The sequence below is a fragment of the Corvus kubaryi genome, unplaced genomic scaffold (genome assembly GCF_017639235.1).
Source record: "Corvus kubaryi isolate FWS band 111438036 unplaced genomic scaffold, C.kubaryi_AGA036_p1.0 37334, whole genome shotgun sequence".
Lineage (NCBI taxonomy): Eukaryota > Metazoa > Chordata > Aves > Passeriformes > Corvidae > Corvus > Corvus kubaryi.
This window is the reverse complement of record NW_024581108.1, coordinates 12,441,872-12,459,603: the sequence shown is the minus strand read 5'-3', so window position 1 is coordinate 12,459,603 and position 17,732 is coordinate 12,441,872. Positions and strand designations below refer to the sequence as shown.

The window sequence follows — 17,732 nt, the reverse complement described above, 5'->3', positions numbered from 1 at the left end:
GTAAGTAGCACTGGATTTCACCTTTAATGGGTAGGAAGACTGAAGTTAGCTCACAACTCACCCATGTCCCATTGCACCATTAGCTGGTTTGACTATGAAAGTTTTCTGTCTACGTTTCTTCTTCAATTCTTTCACATAGTTCTGAAACTGTGTGTATTCTGCAGGAAAGATCCATGTTCGAGGAATGAAACTGTACTCCTGAGGCTGACTCTTGATCATTCTGCAAAAAAAATGTAATTGAGTTAAAATCTTTTGACTACTTTGATGTTTCAATCCTCAAGATTAAAAAGCACGGTAATTTGACAAGGGAACTTTTTTAGAAAAACTCTGTAATATGAAAGCAAACTTTTGCATTTCTTTAAGAATAGTTAGAGCTCTATTACATATTCATATGAGTGTGAATATGTTATATTCAAAAGCAGACTATCTTGAGTATTTTTGCTTATGTGCTTATTATGTTGCTGGTATCCATCTCATTTCTTGGCATCCATCTCACTTCTGTTACAACTTTTGGCCAGTGACTCAGATGACTTAATGCTATTCCTATTCTTAGAAATATTGAACTTATAATAAACCATGGATTTTTTTTCGGGGGGGGGGGGGAGTGGTATTTGGGAAGCATTTTCATTTTCATATTGGTATGTGTCTGGGGAGGTATGAGGATCAACACACACAAAAAATTGGAATTGGGATATTTGGAGTTTCTTCCTGGGTACAAAAAGGACTGGATTTAAAATTAAAATGAAAGCAATTAAGGAAGAGTTTTCTCCTTTTGAAAAGAATCTTAAAAATAAGGAATCGTAGTAAATAGATTTTTACACAGGCCAAGCAACTCATTCATTTCCTATATAGGACAAATCACACAAGCTTGGATTGTGTTTGGTCCCAGCATACTGGGATTAAGATTCCAAGAGCACCTAATTCAATCAAAAGAAAGCAAAGACATTCAAAGCAAGACCAAGCAGGGAGGGAGTGGGGGTGAGGAGGTGGAACAGAAGAACTGAAATAAAAATAGGGAATCAAACTCTGAATCTGGGGAAAGGATGCAGCAAGGTCCTGGTCTCCCTGCTTTAATAGCTGTGGTAGCTGTGGTAGTGAGTGTATCTCATTTTTTATCTCTGTTGTCTGTGAAGAAAAATAGAAGAGGAAGAATGGTAAAGAACTCAGGTAGCAAAAGTTTCCATCACCCAAAGCTGTGTATGTGGCAGACAGGAAGATACACCCACACCACACTGACAACATGGCTTAGGAACATAGGGGTTGCTTTAATGCTGGTTAGCAGCCAAGTTACAGGAGCAATGGGGACTTGGTGGTACTATGCACACTGGTATCATAGTTCCCAGCAATAAATTTAGTCTTTGCTGACTTACATACTAGTACAGCTAGCTTGTTTCAGGTATCAGAGTATCTAAAAATTCCTTCATACAGAACCTCATATGAAATTAGTTCAGGTAACTCACAACTACTCCATAGCAGAGTGGACACATCTAAAATGCAAATATCCACAGAGCAACAGAAAGCAACTGGAAGTTTAAAAAGAAATTAACTGACGCAGGAAGTTACCCAACTTTGATTTTTTTTTTTTTTTTTTAATGCCACTATGGCAGAGTTGGATACTTTTTAAAGAAATACAGATTTAGGTATATTTCTCCTTTTGTATTGAATACTAGTATCATCAGCATAACTAATGTGTAAAAGAGGCAATATAATTTCCATTTTTCATTTCTACTATGAGCTTACATAACACTCCTGGGCAGATACTTTTTCTTTAAGTGGCTAAAAATACTAAAGGAAAAAAAAGAGCTGTCAGCCACATGTGTAGGGCTAGGACTGTAGCCAAGCCCTACTGGTATAATGGATATGCTGTCACCAAACTGTGTAGCCAACTACCCAACAAACAGGCTGAAGAAACCACAATAGCAACAGCAGTACTGCATTAGGTTCAGTGCTTCTGCAGCTTCATTTTAACTATTATTCTTACAAACCTAGTTTGATGAAAGCCATTAAAGACTCAGGAAAACTTTAAAAACATAAGTAGATATTAAAACTCCTGATTCATTCATATTGTTAAACTGCTCTCCATCTGCTCTGTGTTTACAAATGTTATTACTTTGCCAACTGACTAGCTTATCTAGGCAGAAATTATCCTATTTTTAGGCAAAAAGCAATTTCTGTGTTAGTTTAAATCCCTCTACAGATCATTTATCATATGCATTCTGTTACAGGCTAGAGACCTGCCATTTAACTTACTCAAGGTTTCCATACACGCACTCCCTACTCATTGAATTCCTGATATACTGATATTATTTTGTGACTGCAAGTATATCAGTTCTACATGCCTTTTCTTTATAATGCATAACTGGGTAGATTACAAACACTTAATAATATGAAGTGGAATACTTCAGCATTGTTTATAGGTTCTGGGGCTCACTAAAACTTTCAAAAAAGAATTCAGCTCTGTTCTTTCCCTGCAAGGCCCTATTCAGAAAGGGCTTAGGAACATCATCAAGTAGCCTGTGGAATCAAGGCCTATTCCATTACAATAGCCCTATTTTTCAGCACATGGGCTGTACACTACTGTGAGTAACCACTTTCTCACTGTGCTGCTCTATCCTTTAGCCTTTGCTGTCCTTATCAGGAAGCCTGAGAAATAAATAGCAAATTATTGTTCTTCTGAGAATTATTTTAGCTCACAGATGTGGTCAGACTGTGCTCTTGATCTCAAAGTGCTTTCTGTACAGAAGAATCAAAGGCGTTGAACAAAACATAGCTTACTAAAGGGACAACTCATCAGTCTAATAACACATATTCCACTGCCTACATTTCAAAATCCTCTGACTTTTCAAGTATGAAAAGTTAGTGGGTATGTATGAATGATAATGATTCTTGGCCCATGATCACTTCATGAACCTTTTAAATATAATCAACAAAGGTACTGGAAAAAATAAATCTCACAGATGGATCTGTGTCCCTTCCCATTTATCCTGTGCACCTTCTCCGCCACTTACTGAATTCATTTTGCAACCACACTTATCCTTCACATGAGGAGCTCTCATCTAAGAGACACTTCTCAACAGTCTCTTAAGATCTAGTTGGCCCTACAACGGCACTTCTATTGTTACTTTTTTTCTTTTCTGTGTTCTGATTACTATCCTTGAAAATGATGCTCATGCCTACCTTTTTTTCTCAATTACATTCCACTTTTCATCTGTTCCATTATTCTGTGTTCCTACACTTTCTCTGCTGAGTTGTCTTCCTTCGTATTACATGTTACATATTACACTGCTCCCTTCCACCCTCCTGCATGTGAAAAGCACATTGCCCTGTGATCCAGAGTGCCTGGATATTGCTTGCAAAAAGAACTCCTCAAGTGCATTACCTCCTGAATAGTATTTTCCTCTCAAAGTAAGGTAGATTTGTTCTTTTTCTTCATTCCCAACAACTTGCATAAAACGGAAGGGTGAAATAAGTACAACAAACAAAGAAGTAAAAGATAAAAAAGTCTACTCTGTACCAGTTCTCAAGATAGTTTCATTATCTCTCAATGACAGTAATCAGCAGAGTCAGTAATGGGAATCGCAAAGATGGCATGCAGCAGTAAAGCAAGACAAGAGAATTAGTATTTCTGCACATTCAAATTTTAAGACAGAACAAGAGCTGTAGGAAACAAAATCCTGCATTCTACAGGCAAGAGCCTGCTCAACCACGTATCCCCACTGACTTATGATTTCACAAGCAGTCTCAAGGCATATCATGTTGATTTTTATAAAGTATGAATACTAAATATTGAGTTGTGAGGCCAGTATTGAGAGAAAAAACTGACTGATGAAGCCCTGCTATATCTACTAAGTGAAGTCACAACAGAGATGTTTGACCCAGAGTTATAGTATAAGAGAAATTATTCCCATCTTATCTATATCTGCAATCTCAGTATTGAATAACTTTAAACTGTGTTTCAAACTCAGAATTCAGTAGGTTGAGAGAGGTATAATCAGACTGTATTTGAAAGAATGTGTGTATGGTAACAAGAGCCTTTTGTCCATTTTCCATATTTTTAAAAAAAGAGCACAGAACTGTAGCAATACACATGGGTACCACTGTGTACCAAGCTGACTGACTGTTTCCAAGACCTCAGCTGTTTGCCTCCATGTGCTAGCTCTGTGTTTTTACTTTGAGTCTGACAGGGGCAGTGAGAAGTGCTTGTGCAGCACCACTGACACAGGCGAGCTCTGGTCCACATGTAGGACATCGACACCACAGCACACAATATTTGCATCATAATAGTTGCATACATTCTACATGTGTTCTAGTTACAAAACAGAAAAGGAAAGAGAAAGAGATTGAAATAGGGAGAGGGGGGGAGAGAGAGAGGAGATATCACATTAATTACATTCTTATGAAAACAAATTCTGTTCTGTTAGCAGTTAATGCAGTGTAAGTAAGGTTGGGGGCCAAAAGATTAACTCTATCAATAGTTGCTCTACAAACTAATTTAGATTAGAAAAAAATATTGACATATATTTACCCTCAAACCTTTTCTTACTACCAGGATATCAGATTATTATTTAGTATTGTTTTCTTACAAGTCTTACTCACAGATTCTCAGCTAGGATAATCCTCAGAACCCAGTTATTTCACTAGAGTGAGGAGAATTTGTAATTAGACAAATGAACCTCACTGACTAATTTCTTATATAAACAGTAAGATGTTTCACATTTTTTAAATTTGATATACACAAAAGTATAGCCCTTAATTATTTTAAAGAAATAATATCACAGAATTGGTCAGGTTGGACGGGACTTCAGTGGGTCATCTGGTCCAACCTCCCAGCTGAAGCAGGCTTATTCTAGAGCACATTGCACAGGATAGTCCAGATGCACTATCCAGCCACACACAGTTATTTTTTCTGTTCTACCATTATGGGATATATACCTGGGTGTATAATGTATTGGGTTTATTGTACAATAATTCAAGACTCACCTACGTTCTGCAATGCGTAGACAGAGAAGTGAACCTACATAATTTTCCACTGAAGTCAATTGGAGAAATAAAGTAGCCCACTCCAAATACTACAGATCCAGGACCAAAGCTAAAGTTATTACAGAACTTTGGAAATTACTCTTGGTCCTCTCATAGTTTCTTAGAAAAAATAAACAAGCCTCACAAGAAATAGTTCTGTATATTACGGCATTAAATACTACAGCTGGAAAACCTCTTAATATTAAATGAAATATTACTTAGTCATGTTTCTTGCCAGAAAATCCTTTCTGCATATCTCTCCCATCCCTGGAAAATGGTTGATTCTCTGAGGAAGTAGAAAAAAAAATTAATTGAAACTTTTTCGTTTTTCTGGCATACCTAACACAATAATTTAAAACATTCAACTGCATGCTCAGGCAAACATACTTAGTGTTACATCTAAATTATTTAAGGTAATATCTTGCACTATACTACATATTCTTAGCAATACTAAAGATGCTTTAAGTTGTATTCTCTTCCATCAATATAAGTGCCCATTGATTTAATTTCATACATGAGACTATCATACTTTTATTCACAAAGCTATCAAACAGAAGGTAATGGTAAAAAACCAAAATATTTATTCACAGAACTGTGGAGAGAGCTCTGGTTGTTAACTTAATGCTTAAAAGCTTACGAGAAACTTATAAATGATGTTTTCCATCTTCTTTTAAACTGGTTATTCACAATACTCAACTGGCAGAAAAAAGCCTGAAAGAAAAGTCCCAAATATTTACACACCAGACTCCAAGTGGTATGAACAAACAATTCTGGAAAAGAGAACAGGATTTTAAGCTATGCCGTGGTACAGCCTTAATGCAGCCTGCTTGGTTGTTGTTTGTGTGGGTTTTTTTTCCCCTCCACATAAAAGGAGGAACTGAGCAGTTACTGACAATTACTGAGCATTTCAAAGTGAAGCAGTTTACTGAAACAAGTCAAAAATCTTAACCACCACTGTACCTGATAGTTTCGCAGCTCAGCAATCTTCTCTTGCTGCACAGCACAATCACTCCAGATAAGATTTGCTGTTTCATCTTCATCACGCGTTTTCACAAATCCCATTTCTTGTATTACTACACGTACTATGGAGAAACCACACATTTAGGGACTATTTTGAATCTCCTAAATAGATTAATTTTCAACATTTAAAAAATCAATTAAGATTCTAAACACTTCTGATACAGAATCCTTTGTCTGAGAACAATGTTAGCATGGCAAGCTATTTATCTTGCAGTATTTCCATCAGTCTATTGCAAACCTGCCATTACAATGTTACAGCACCTTATAGTGAGGCAGGAATCAGCACAACCACCGATGGGAACTGCAAAGAGCTTCAACATATTCCCCAAACATCCTGCAAAAATCCTCTTGTACAGCAGTTAGACTTAATCTTGGTTATGCCCTAAGTTAATTTTGAAACAGTGATGACTGTAAGTGTCACTGCAGATAGGGACAAAAATGCCTCCTTAGACAAGGTACAGTGTTACAAAAGCAAATGAATGCATTATTAAAAAAAAAAAAAGACTGATTATGTGCGATGCATGACTGATTCTAGGAAAAAAAGATTTTAGTATCAAGCATGAAAATACAAAACATTAACAGATTTTCTTGAGAAGCCTCTGTATAATAACTGGAATATTTAACATTGAATTTACACTGCTCATCTTTCAAGGCTTTAAGTAAACTTCCAAACAGATACATAATACATATTTAGAAGGTTCTTCCACAGCCTTCTTGATTACTTAAGTTTTTACATTTCAAGGTAACAAACAGGGATTAATATGAGTAACAAATGGGAATTAATGAGTAATAAGTGGGGGTTAATAGATGCACAGTATTCCAAGCTATGAATTCAGTGTTACAAGAAAACCCCAGATTTCTAACAAAATAAACTCCTTCAGAAATGTCTCTGTGTCAGCTTGATGCAAAGTCCATTAATTCACTCCATTAATCAGTAATTCTCTCACATCAAAGGCTATTAGGATGAAAACAAAATATGCAGCTTCCTACCAATTTCATATTTTGTGCCAGCAATATTTGCAGTGATGACTCCATTCTTCTTCTTCTTTCTGACTTTTCTTTTAATTGTGCTCTGATAGGGTAGTTCCGAACTCAAAGTCAGAGGAGCAGTTCCATGGTTATCTTTGAAAAATAATGTTGCAACTATCAACATTTTTATATCTCAAATAATAAAATACAAATAATATACAAATAATATACAAATAATAATATACAAATAATATACGAATTAACTAAAAATACATACTTCATCACAACTTATATGTACAGGCATACTGAATAATTCATAGGGTATATAAAAATCCAAGACTAGCATACCTCCCTCATTAGGAAAGGATGGCATTATAATCTAGGATAGTGCAGAAATAGAGTTCAAATTCTGTTCCAAGTTCTCAGTAAGTGGTGAAACTGTCAAAGCCAAATTACTTAAAACTCCAGTCATGCCATTTCAGTCTCTGGTTGTAGAAAATATTAGATCTGGAATGGGTAGATACCTGGGTTTAAAAAAATGTAAAGAGAGACTTTGTCATAGAGAAATCCTGAAAAAAAATAAGTAAACAGCAGGAAACTAAATATGAAAACACTTTTAATAACATGTATAAAGAATTGCTTGTTTTAGAAGATTGATGAAGCTACTGTAAATACAAAACTTTATTCATTGCAGTTTGATTATTTTCTTTCTGGGCAACATCATTTTGCAGTGTTAATTTCCAAAAGTAAATTATATTACCTGTTTTTCTGATTTGGGCATGGGACATTTTGGACATGAAAATACTTCCAATCAATACTTCCACTTTCTATCTCCACAAAGCTCAAATAATTTATAGTCATTTTAAACCATGTTTTAAGTAAAAAATTAAAATCAGACACTCTGTATGACAGGTTTTCAGTACCAAATGGGAAATAACTGAAATCACACTAATAATCTGTTTCCTCTTTTTCACTTTTCAATGTTTTTTAAAGCAGTTGTCCAACAACCATGTGGTAACATGGCTGCAGTTTCATGACCACATCATAACACAACAGATATAATCTGAAGACATTTTGGGTTGGCAAACACATCAATTTTCGGTTTTTAAAGTGAGCATTTATTTACATAAAAGGCTATTTTTTACATCTACACTCACACAAAATTCCTTTTTCTTTTTTTCCCTCATGCATACAGCACTACATGAAAAATCACACATATTTAAAAAGATTTTTAGGTCCAGCTTAAGCACATAAGAACAATGGATTAAAATATTAGGGAAAAAACCTCAGGAATAAATCACTTCTAAACACACTGCTACATGACTTCAGGCATGCAGCACTGGTATACCAAAGTCTGCAAGGAAACAAATGCTGTCTTTGGCAGGCTGCCTCAAATTTACAAGTTTTCAAAACATATATAATATGTTACTGACTTTTAAATGCTTTAACTTCTTTTCTGAAGTTATGTGTAGCTAAAGTTCCTCACACTAGCTTTAGATCAGTTTATATTGCTGCTTTTGGGGATTGCAAGACTTATTTAAAACAGCTTTATAGAGAGTTCAAGGAATTTCTTCTACTATAAATAGCAGAAAATTACAGCAAAGTCAAATTCAGCCATGACCTATGATGTGAAATATATTTGGTCATAAGACTGGACAAGATGTGCATTAACAAAATTACCAAAACATTACTTATAAATCCACATTTTTTCTTTGTCTGTGTGTGTACACACAAAAGAGGAGAAAGAGATGTACATATGTTGTGGGCAAGTAACCTGCCTTTTAAGAAAATATAAAAACAAGTATTTTGTGCTGCAAGATCTAACTTCCTTTCAAGACAGATATTTACCCTTAACAGCCCAGTAATGCAAAAGGATAAAAAGAACAGATTATAGTTCTTTTATGACTGTCACAAATGTGTAAGGAGCCAAAATCTGCTTTGTAACAAGACAACCAACTCTCCCTCGTGTTCATTTAGTGCCCCTGTGTATTTTTCCACAAAGAATAGGAGATGTTGTATACACAATGTCAGACAGCACAGCAGTAACACCCAGCCATTTTGAAGTTTGAATATTTTGGATGACATTATCTGAGAAGGTGGCCTGAAAGTCCTCAAGCCTGCTGGCATACTAAAATTAGAAACAGAGTTGGGAAAGCAAAGCATTCGTCCTCCTTAAAACTGCTGTGAAGGAAAAGCAGTGCTGGGCACAGTGACTCACTGGCTATTGCATGTTATCTGTTTCTCAGGCTAAGAACACCACCAGAGTACAAGACATGTTTAGTTCCTGGGGATAATACTGAAGTATGTCTGTTAGCCAGTTAAGGACTTCTGTGAATGTACAAAAATGCCTGGTAGTTATTTCTTTGCTGTACTGACTAAAAACTTTTAATAAATTTGGAAGAATGTTAAGAGGACTAACATTGCCCTGTGAGAAACGCCAGCCCTTTACTAATATAGCATGATTTACAAGCTATGATATGCTAATAAAAAGCAAGCAGCTCATAGAGCTTTCACTCATCTTACACTCACAGAAAATTATCCCCCCAAAGTTACTATAATACACTGTATTCTGAAGGTGGACCATAAAATTCCAAACTGCACCACACTGCTGAATTACTGCTTTTTTTTAGATAGACACTATTCTATTCTTCTCAAAAGAATACTCTTTAAGGTCTAAATATCAAGTACCAACACTCAAGGTCTGTGACCAGTCAACTTTTAAGCCCAATTACATGAGTTGATGGTAAAAATTTATGGCCGCCTTAAGATTATTCTAAGGAAAATCAGTAGTTCAACAGTATGGAAAACAAAATAATGGGACTGTACTCTGTACTCAAACTTACTTTAGGATTTTAACTTCTCAAAAGCAACATCCCATAGCAATAAAGTTAAACTGTATTCTGACCTAAGCTAGTATGCAATGATTCAAAATTGTTTTACAACTGCCTCACTTCTCTTCAGTAGCTCATCTTCAACCAACCATTTCACTGAATACCAAAGCACCAGCAGTTCTAAACCATTAGTTTTCCAAAATATTTTACATAAGATGCAGGGCTGCTGCTGAGAGGAGGGAGCTGGAAGGAGAAGAGCACACTCTGACAGAGCACTGACAGGCAACATGGCAGTGCACAGGCCCTGGCAACCACAAGCTCCTACACATCTTTTTTAATTCTACACAGCAGAAATCATCCCAAAGTTACTTTGTTCTCTGACCCAGGTCCTCGCCAGGCACTTTCTTGTAGCTCACACCTCCTGATTTGTTATTATTGCCAAGCCCTACACCCAGGTCAGAGCACAGCTGAAGGAAAAGACTTGCAGCACAGACTGCTCTGCAGGCAGCCTCTGCCACTTACAGAGCAAAGGTTATTGCAGGACTCACCCAGATCATGCACAATAACAGCAGCAGCACTGTCAGGTTGTGATTACATCAAATTCTGAGTCAGTTCTTATACCTGTGACAAGTTTTTACTTATAAAATAAGCATAACCTATAACCCACATTCAGCTACAACAACGTAGAGGCATATCTCACTAGTAATCTACCTGAGAGACCTGTTTCTAAGAGATTGCTTTTAATAACATAGAAGAAAGCATTCTATTTTCAAACTGGGACTTTTGGAGCAAGTCAGCTGTCAGAAATCTCTGAATTCACACTCAGGCAGAAAAGGATTGCAGTTCCTGCTGCAGATACCATTTCCCTCCTGAAATCCTGATACACATAAATTGGTGAAGGTCTGTTGCTCAACCGTACAGATTCAAGGGTAGCGGAACAAAAATGGTTAACATATAAGTGGAGAAAGACTTGTGAAGAAGAAATCAATGCATCCTCATCAGGTTAGCACATTCTTATATAAACAAGCACTTTGACTAAAAGTGCTCTACAGGGAAAAAAAAATGATGAGATGTTATCTTTACAGCTGCCTGGCAAAGTGTGAGAGTGACAGCAGGAGAGATACATTGCACACAGTCCTGTCCTAGAAAGGCACAGAAGACCAAACAAAAAAGAAAAGAAAGAAGGATCTTTTTTTCCTCCAGGGACAGGAGAGGCAGGATACTCTTGCTGGAGAGGGAAGTGTTGCACACAGACAGAGAACATAGCAGATGCTCAAGTCCATTTAAAGGAACAGTCTGAGCAAGATATGAGAGGGCCTTGGTAAAGAGCAGGGAACAGTGGAAAGAAGTGGTTTACAGTTAAAAGAATGATTCATTGCCAAGTTGTAATATATTCTACAAACTCAAAAATTAATAGTATTTCATGCTGTTACACAAATTAAGGGTATCATAGTAAGTTAGTAAACTGCCTGAAAAATATTCTCCTGATCTAGATTATATGTAGGTATTTTTACCAAATCCCTCTCTAATTTCCTGGGGTTTTTTATCCAAACTACTCACAAGTGACCTCTGCTTTTCATGAGCCTTCACTTTATGTCTTAATGCAATCTGGGCCTGAAAATGTTATTTTTAATCTCTAAATAGCAATTTTATGTCCTTAGACCCCACCCCCTTTTTTTTCCTGCACAGTAAACATCCCAGAAAAAGGTTTAATTAATCAGATCAAAAAAGAGCAGGGAGAGTCAAATTCAAACTGAAAATAAAGTAGTGGAATTTGAGAATCGCTTCCAAACAACTCAGGTCAATGAGATTCTTCAACCTGGTTTGGGTCATACCAGTAACTATAAAACCACAACTGTGCACCCTGAGAAAAGAGACTAGATTGCATATGCACATTTAAAATGGATTTAATCTGATGGATTTAATCACTAAGAACGGTAGAATCACCTGCTACAAAATACTCTGTGTTCCACACATCACTCAGTGTGCTGTTTTTAATGTGAACTTCCTTCCTTCTAAGCAATTGTGACACTACTGGTGCCCAGGGTTATACAGGTGCTTAACTTTACAAACATGAAGAGAAAATAGGACTTCAGATCTTAAGCCATGGTACGTATTTCAAGACCTCTCAAAAACAACTAACATCTTACATACCAAGGTGAAATTGTACAAAAATGGATTGTCAGGGTAATTTCCTGAATTCTTTGCGTTCAGATAAGTAATCACTCATCAACAGTGGAATATTTTAGAACAGATTTTCAAACTAGCAGACTGCTTTCCTCTGAGCCCATTAGTGCAATTTACTCAGTGCTGTCACAAGTGTCTGGAAATGCAGAGTAGCTGGAGAGAAACCCACAAAGCCCCTGACATAAGGAGCTTTCGCAGTGAAATGGAGACACACACACTGGAGATACAGTTACAGAACTTGGCAGGTGACCACAGGTATGGAAGAACAACATCACAGTGCTGCAATCCTCACTCTCCAATTAGCTGGAAAGTTAAAATAACAAAAATTTCCCAGAAACAGGAAAAAGAAATACGTGGACATAGTTTTCAGAGCATTGACCTAGCAAACATTTTGAGTTCTGCGTTTTCTCAATCTAACAATTAAGTCATTTACCCTTAGATCTTAGCATGTGGAAGCCTGGATACACTGTAGTGAGAGGTGTGCTATTTATTACAGTTATGCAAACCTATAATCTACTGTTGAACTGGAATTAAGATATAAAATGCAGATTCAAAATGAGATTAAGAAATCAACAGAAATTATAATAGAGAAAAATGCCTATTTCAGTACCACGCTCAGCAAGATAATAACAATTTTCAGTAATGAAATCACAGAACTAAAAGCCTCACACCCTTTCATGATTTTTTTTAAATATATGTCCTTATAAAATGTATGTTGAAGTGTTCCAGCTACAAGCAAGCATAGTGACCAGTTTTATTGTTACATGCTCAAAGAACAAGTCAGTGGCAAGTTCTCACTCTTACAGAGAAATTCTACATGCAACAAGTAATCCTCATTTTGAGGCTTGATATGTCAAAGTGACAAGCTTGTTTTTAAAAGGCTATCTGTCAGCTGGCTTAAAATTGCATATAATTAGGGTTTGATTCAAAATATTCTGCAGTCAAATGAAGTCTATTAATTTAAACATCCCTCATTCCCACCATCAAAGACATGAGACGTTTATTCAGCAGTTCTTTTAGATAAAGTGAATGTACTGAGTTCTCAGGTGCTTGATTTGCTAAATGGACAGACACAAGCTACAAATACCACGATTTACTTTTTTTGAATCATGCAGTTCTGTAAAACAATTGTCTGAACTAGTTTATCCAAATGGCCAGCATTTCTAAAGTTTCTAACATTTCCCTAAGCCACTAAAACAAATGATCAAGCCAAGCTACAGCGTGTTATCTTAAATCGCTGGAGTCCAGCCAGGAGATGACCCTTCAGTGCCAGCTCCAAGGCTCACCAACACACAGTGGTAGAGAGCCCCAGGAGCTTTCCAGTGTTAGTTCATGGGAGATTTTACTTTGGTCTTCTCCTGACTTTGCACTTCAGAACTTTGGATTGAAATTTTTCATTGTTTAGTATCACAAAACATCTGTGAAATGATAAGTATAGAGTCCCTGATTTCAGAAAACAGGAAATGTATTAGAAGCTGCTAAAATAGTGGAAGTTTCACATCAGTTTCACAGGCATTAATACTTTCCTACTCACAGAGATCACAACTGAGCAAAGAAGCAATTTTTTTATTTTCAGTGGCAGCTTGAAGTAATATTGCTTCTTTTTGCGTTCATCCATTTTCCAAAATGAAACTTCAAATCATTGGTCAAATTTAAATCAATGTCAAATCTTTCAAATCTGAAGATTCATTTTCTGTTTAAAAAATGATCTCCAAAGTGACTTTCATAGCAGAGCACACAATGTGACTATCTGTTTGCTCATTCTCACCCTTCAAAAGCCCTTTCTAATGTGATAATATATTTCAGACTGTTAGCAAATTGAATACTATAGAGTTCCGTAGTTATGGTTTGAATATTGAAAGAGGGCCAACAAAGAAAGTGAGACCAAATCAGAAAACTACAGTAAAATAAAAGGTCAAGGCTTGAATCCCTTCACTTGTTCAGCAAAACATAGACAATATATTAATTGACAAGACAAGAGAAAAGAATCTGCATGACTTACAAATCAGTAATTCAAAAATAAAATTATGTGAACTTTAAATAAATATTATTTAGCATTCGTAATGTCAAGGAAAAATATTGACAAAATTACTCAAACAAGCAAGTCTAACAGTGCTTTTATACAGTGAAATCTAAATTTCAGAAAATATAAATCTCTGTCACTTACTGCTAAAAAAAATCAGATTTCACATTCTACTATCTGCCAGCAAAAAGCAGAGACAATGCATAGTTCTTGTATTACTGTTCACCACTTCAGTAAGTGTCAATAACACCATAAATCTGACAGCAGGACAACATTTCACTAACTCTGGAACATAAAGTATTCCTAGCCCCTGATCTCAGGGAGTTCCACTGAACACTGCTGAATGGAAGCCAATCTCTAATTATTACAGAACCATTATATGCAACCACTGTTTAATATTTATATATATATATATCATTATATGCAACCATTTTTTAATGTGTATATATATGTATTTAAGAAATGGTTGTATATAAATATATTATATACAACCATTCCACCTTCATTTAGAACAGTGTGCTGTAGGCATTTTCAGCCTAGAAACACCCACACCATTGGAGCCTATCAGCCACATCAGCTCTGCAAGCAACAGCTGTGTGGCCAATACCCATGGCCATAGTAGGGCTGGACCCCTGTCACCTCACATGAAGCATTCCTTTGAACCAAACAGCACAAGGACATTGTTAGCTTTGTCTTGAGGACTGAGTGCGAGAAGCCACACTCACTGATGGACTGACACACACTAAGGGCCGCCACTCTGTGGCGGGACAGCCACAGCCTCTAATGAATCAAACAGAGATGATAATGTGCCATAATGATACTGGTGTTATAGTAATATTGAGGTCTGACATCAATATTGTGAGTTTGGTAGGGGGAAAGGTAAACAAGAAAGAGTTAGAAGAGGAATTTGAGTTGGGGCACCTTTGGGAGCATCTCTGCTCTGCTTTTGACTTCACAGTGCGCCATCCCTTCTTTTCATTACGGCACCTCAACACACACCAACAGCTATCACAGGGTGCTTGAAATTGTGTACCACATACTAACCACTGCTGGAATTATACTACTCCTTTCTTTTTCTATCATTTACTTCTCAAAAGATTTATTTCTCTAGTAAGAGCAGAGGCCTTAGGGATACAAGATAGGACAATTTAACATTTTACATATATCAGCAGAGCTGTCTTAGTATAAAAAGCACTAATCTTTAATGAAGCTGATATGTTTGCAGTGATTCATTATATTATAAATAGACCTTGGGGAGAGATTTGCTAAGGATCTTGGGGAAGAAAAAAAAGAGAAAAAGATATCTTTAGACGGTTCCCCCTCACACATCAAATTCTCTCTCCCTTGCTTCAAGCTGGCAGCATTGGCTTAGTGTGAAAACAACCTCAAGCTCAGGAACACAAGAACACAAATATAGTTAAATTAATTTCTACAGAGTTCTGTGTATCACAAGAGCCACGCCTCAGCCCCATGTTGGTCTGCCTCATTTCATCTCATATTTTATAGGCCTGCAATTCATAGATTCACATCAGCATCACTAGACATGGGCTGCAGTCCTCACACTCAGCCCACGACAACTCTGATTGAAGATTACATCATCCTAATTCACATGCTGCCACATAACAATGTTTTCTAGTTTAGCAACAAGGGTGACACTCTCACAGCAGTCTGAAATTTAAACTGGCAGACATTAGTCTGTAGTTTCAGCACCCAATGTGCAAATGTTAAGACAATAATCAGATCTTGAATAAATCACCAAAAACAAGTTTCTTGCAATCACAAGAAACATTTATTCAAAGACTTCTTGACCATGAAAGTACAAGAAAGGTGCTCTAACATAATCACCAAATTCTTGATCACATGATCCTGACATTTCCAACTGTGAAATCATTTGCTCAGCTCCACTGGCAATACTTGTATGTTTGTATGAGTGTTGGTAGACCTCTGACATTTTAATGACTGTCATATACTTCTATTCTGTAAAGAACAAGTGACAGTCAGAAATATTCACAGTTGGCCTACAATATCACTGAGACTACTGCAGCCAACACTCAGTGCTTGCAACAGTTTGCAAACAGCTGATAAATAACCAGAAACTCCAGCAGCCACAAAACATTTCACAAAAACACGTTTTCCTCCCCACAGCTTAGTACTTGGGGCTCAGTGGGGTACCACTGATTTGGAAATATTTTTGCAAATCAAAACAGGAAAACATCAAGCAGTTTCAAAAGGATGTGGGCCCTCAGAAGCTTCTTTAAATGAATTGACCTGATTTATAGAAATTCCCTTAAAGGCTGGATTGGCTCCAAACCCTCTGTGTCACACAATTTTAACCATTGTAAGGGATCTTAGTAGTCACTATCCTCATCAGTAATGAGATGAGACTCCATTATCCTACTATAGAAATATTTTGTGTAAATACTGCTCACCTGTAGAGAAATACAGCATGTAGTCACAAAGCCTAGAAAAATAATATCTTAAATATTGATCCTAAATTGAGTATTTTGAATACCCAAAACAAAAGGGAAAAGTGAAGTGCCCCAGACTTCATACACACTATCTTTAATTTTTGCTTAAAACATGAGAATAGCCTACCAAAAAATAGTTTTCTGGGATTTGCTTGAATTCATAGGATCAGGATAATGTACTTTCTGAATGCTAAGTACAGCATTACTGAGGTACCCCTGTAGTATTCAACAGTTTATTTATTGAGCAATCACACATTGCCTCTAAGCTGCAGAGCCCATACTGACAATAGCACCAGAGCTTTTAATGTAGTTTAAAATAATTCCAAAATCTGAGGAGATAATGGCCCTAAGCATGACTATTGCCTCCATTGCTTTAAACACAGCAGAAGCAGTGTTCCAAGTTTGGAACAGTATCACAGTTAGTCCTGTCCTCATCCATCTTGGTCAAGTCCCAAAAAGCCACACTTAAAAGTAAGTGGTTCTGGTGTGTGTCTTACTTTTTTTTCTTACTTTTTTTTTTAATTAAAAAAAAAAAGTGTTGGTTAAGATTAAGAGCTAAGAGTTACACTTGAAAAGTATTCTGAAATAAAAGTCTTCAACCAGAGGCTAGAGCAGTGGGATATTTAATTCATTTAGCAAGGACCAATTTTATTTTTTATTGCTTTAATCTTAAATTTTTTAAAGGGGCATTCTTAATGAAAAAGAAATGCACAAACTTACATAGTCAAATGCATGCTGGCTGCAAAGCTAACTGCTTTTCAAATATTCTAAAGAAACAAATACATTAATTTCTTACTATGTTATAGCATACATATTTTGTGCTTCTGACTGTCTCAGGCATATCATACCCTTCACACTATAGAAGAATATTTGTAGCCAGAGAGTAGTATATGTGCCTCATAACCACACATGAGGAAAAAAGAAATACACTGAACTGAGTCAAAGGCATTTTTAAATCCAAAGGTATGGAAAAGTTACAACACACCTAATAACCAGAAAAATAAATCTTTCAGAAAAAGTTTTATGCAAAGTGTTAGTACAAATGTGAATGGAGGAGATCACAACTGACATACAAACAGAAAATAAAGGAGAATAAACTGGCATTCATAGTTGGCTATTGATGAAGTACTCTCAATTACTTCACAAACATGAAATTTCTTCCCAATTTTTATGCTCCTTTGCTCAAAGGAAGAAAAAGTTTTCTTAAGGAAATTT

The 17,732-nt window shown here is 36.3% G+C and overlaps 1 protein-coding gene across 9 annotated transcripts in view; it reads right to left on the bottom strand.

Moving 5' to 3' along the window:
- The window catches only part of TTLL7 (tubulin tyrosine ligase like 7), a 65,185-nt gene that overhangs the window by 38,373 nt on the left and 9,080 nt on the right, over positions 1-17,732 (bottom strand). For 7 of the 9 annotated variants that reach the window (XR_006016468.1, XM_042030356.1, XM_042030352.1 and 4 more), the window contains 5 exons: positions 7,357-7,532; positions 7,030-7,161; positions 5,980-6,101; positions 5,238-5,305; positions 62-220 (listed from right to left, as the gene is read on the bottom strand). Coding sequence is in view for 8 of the 9 variants with exons in the window: in XM_042030356.1 (XP_041886290.1) it covers positions 62-220; positions 5,238-5,305; positions 5,980-6,101; positions 7,030-7,161; positions 7,357-7,381 (506 nt within the window). In the remaining variant the exon portion in view is untranslated. Of the gene's footprint in view, positions 1-61; positions 221-3,514; positions 5,213-5,237; positions 5,306-5,979; positions 6,102-7,029; positions 7,162-7,356; positions 7,533-17,732 lie in introns of those variants that run through there. The other 2 variants (XM_042030358.1, XM_042030359.1) reach the window with 2 other exon arrangements.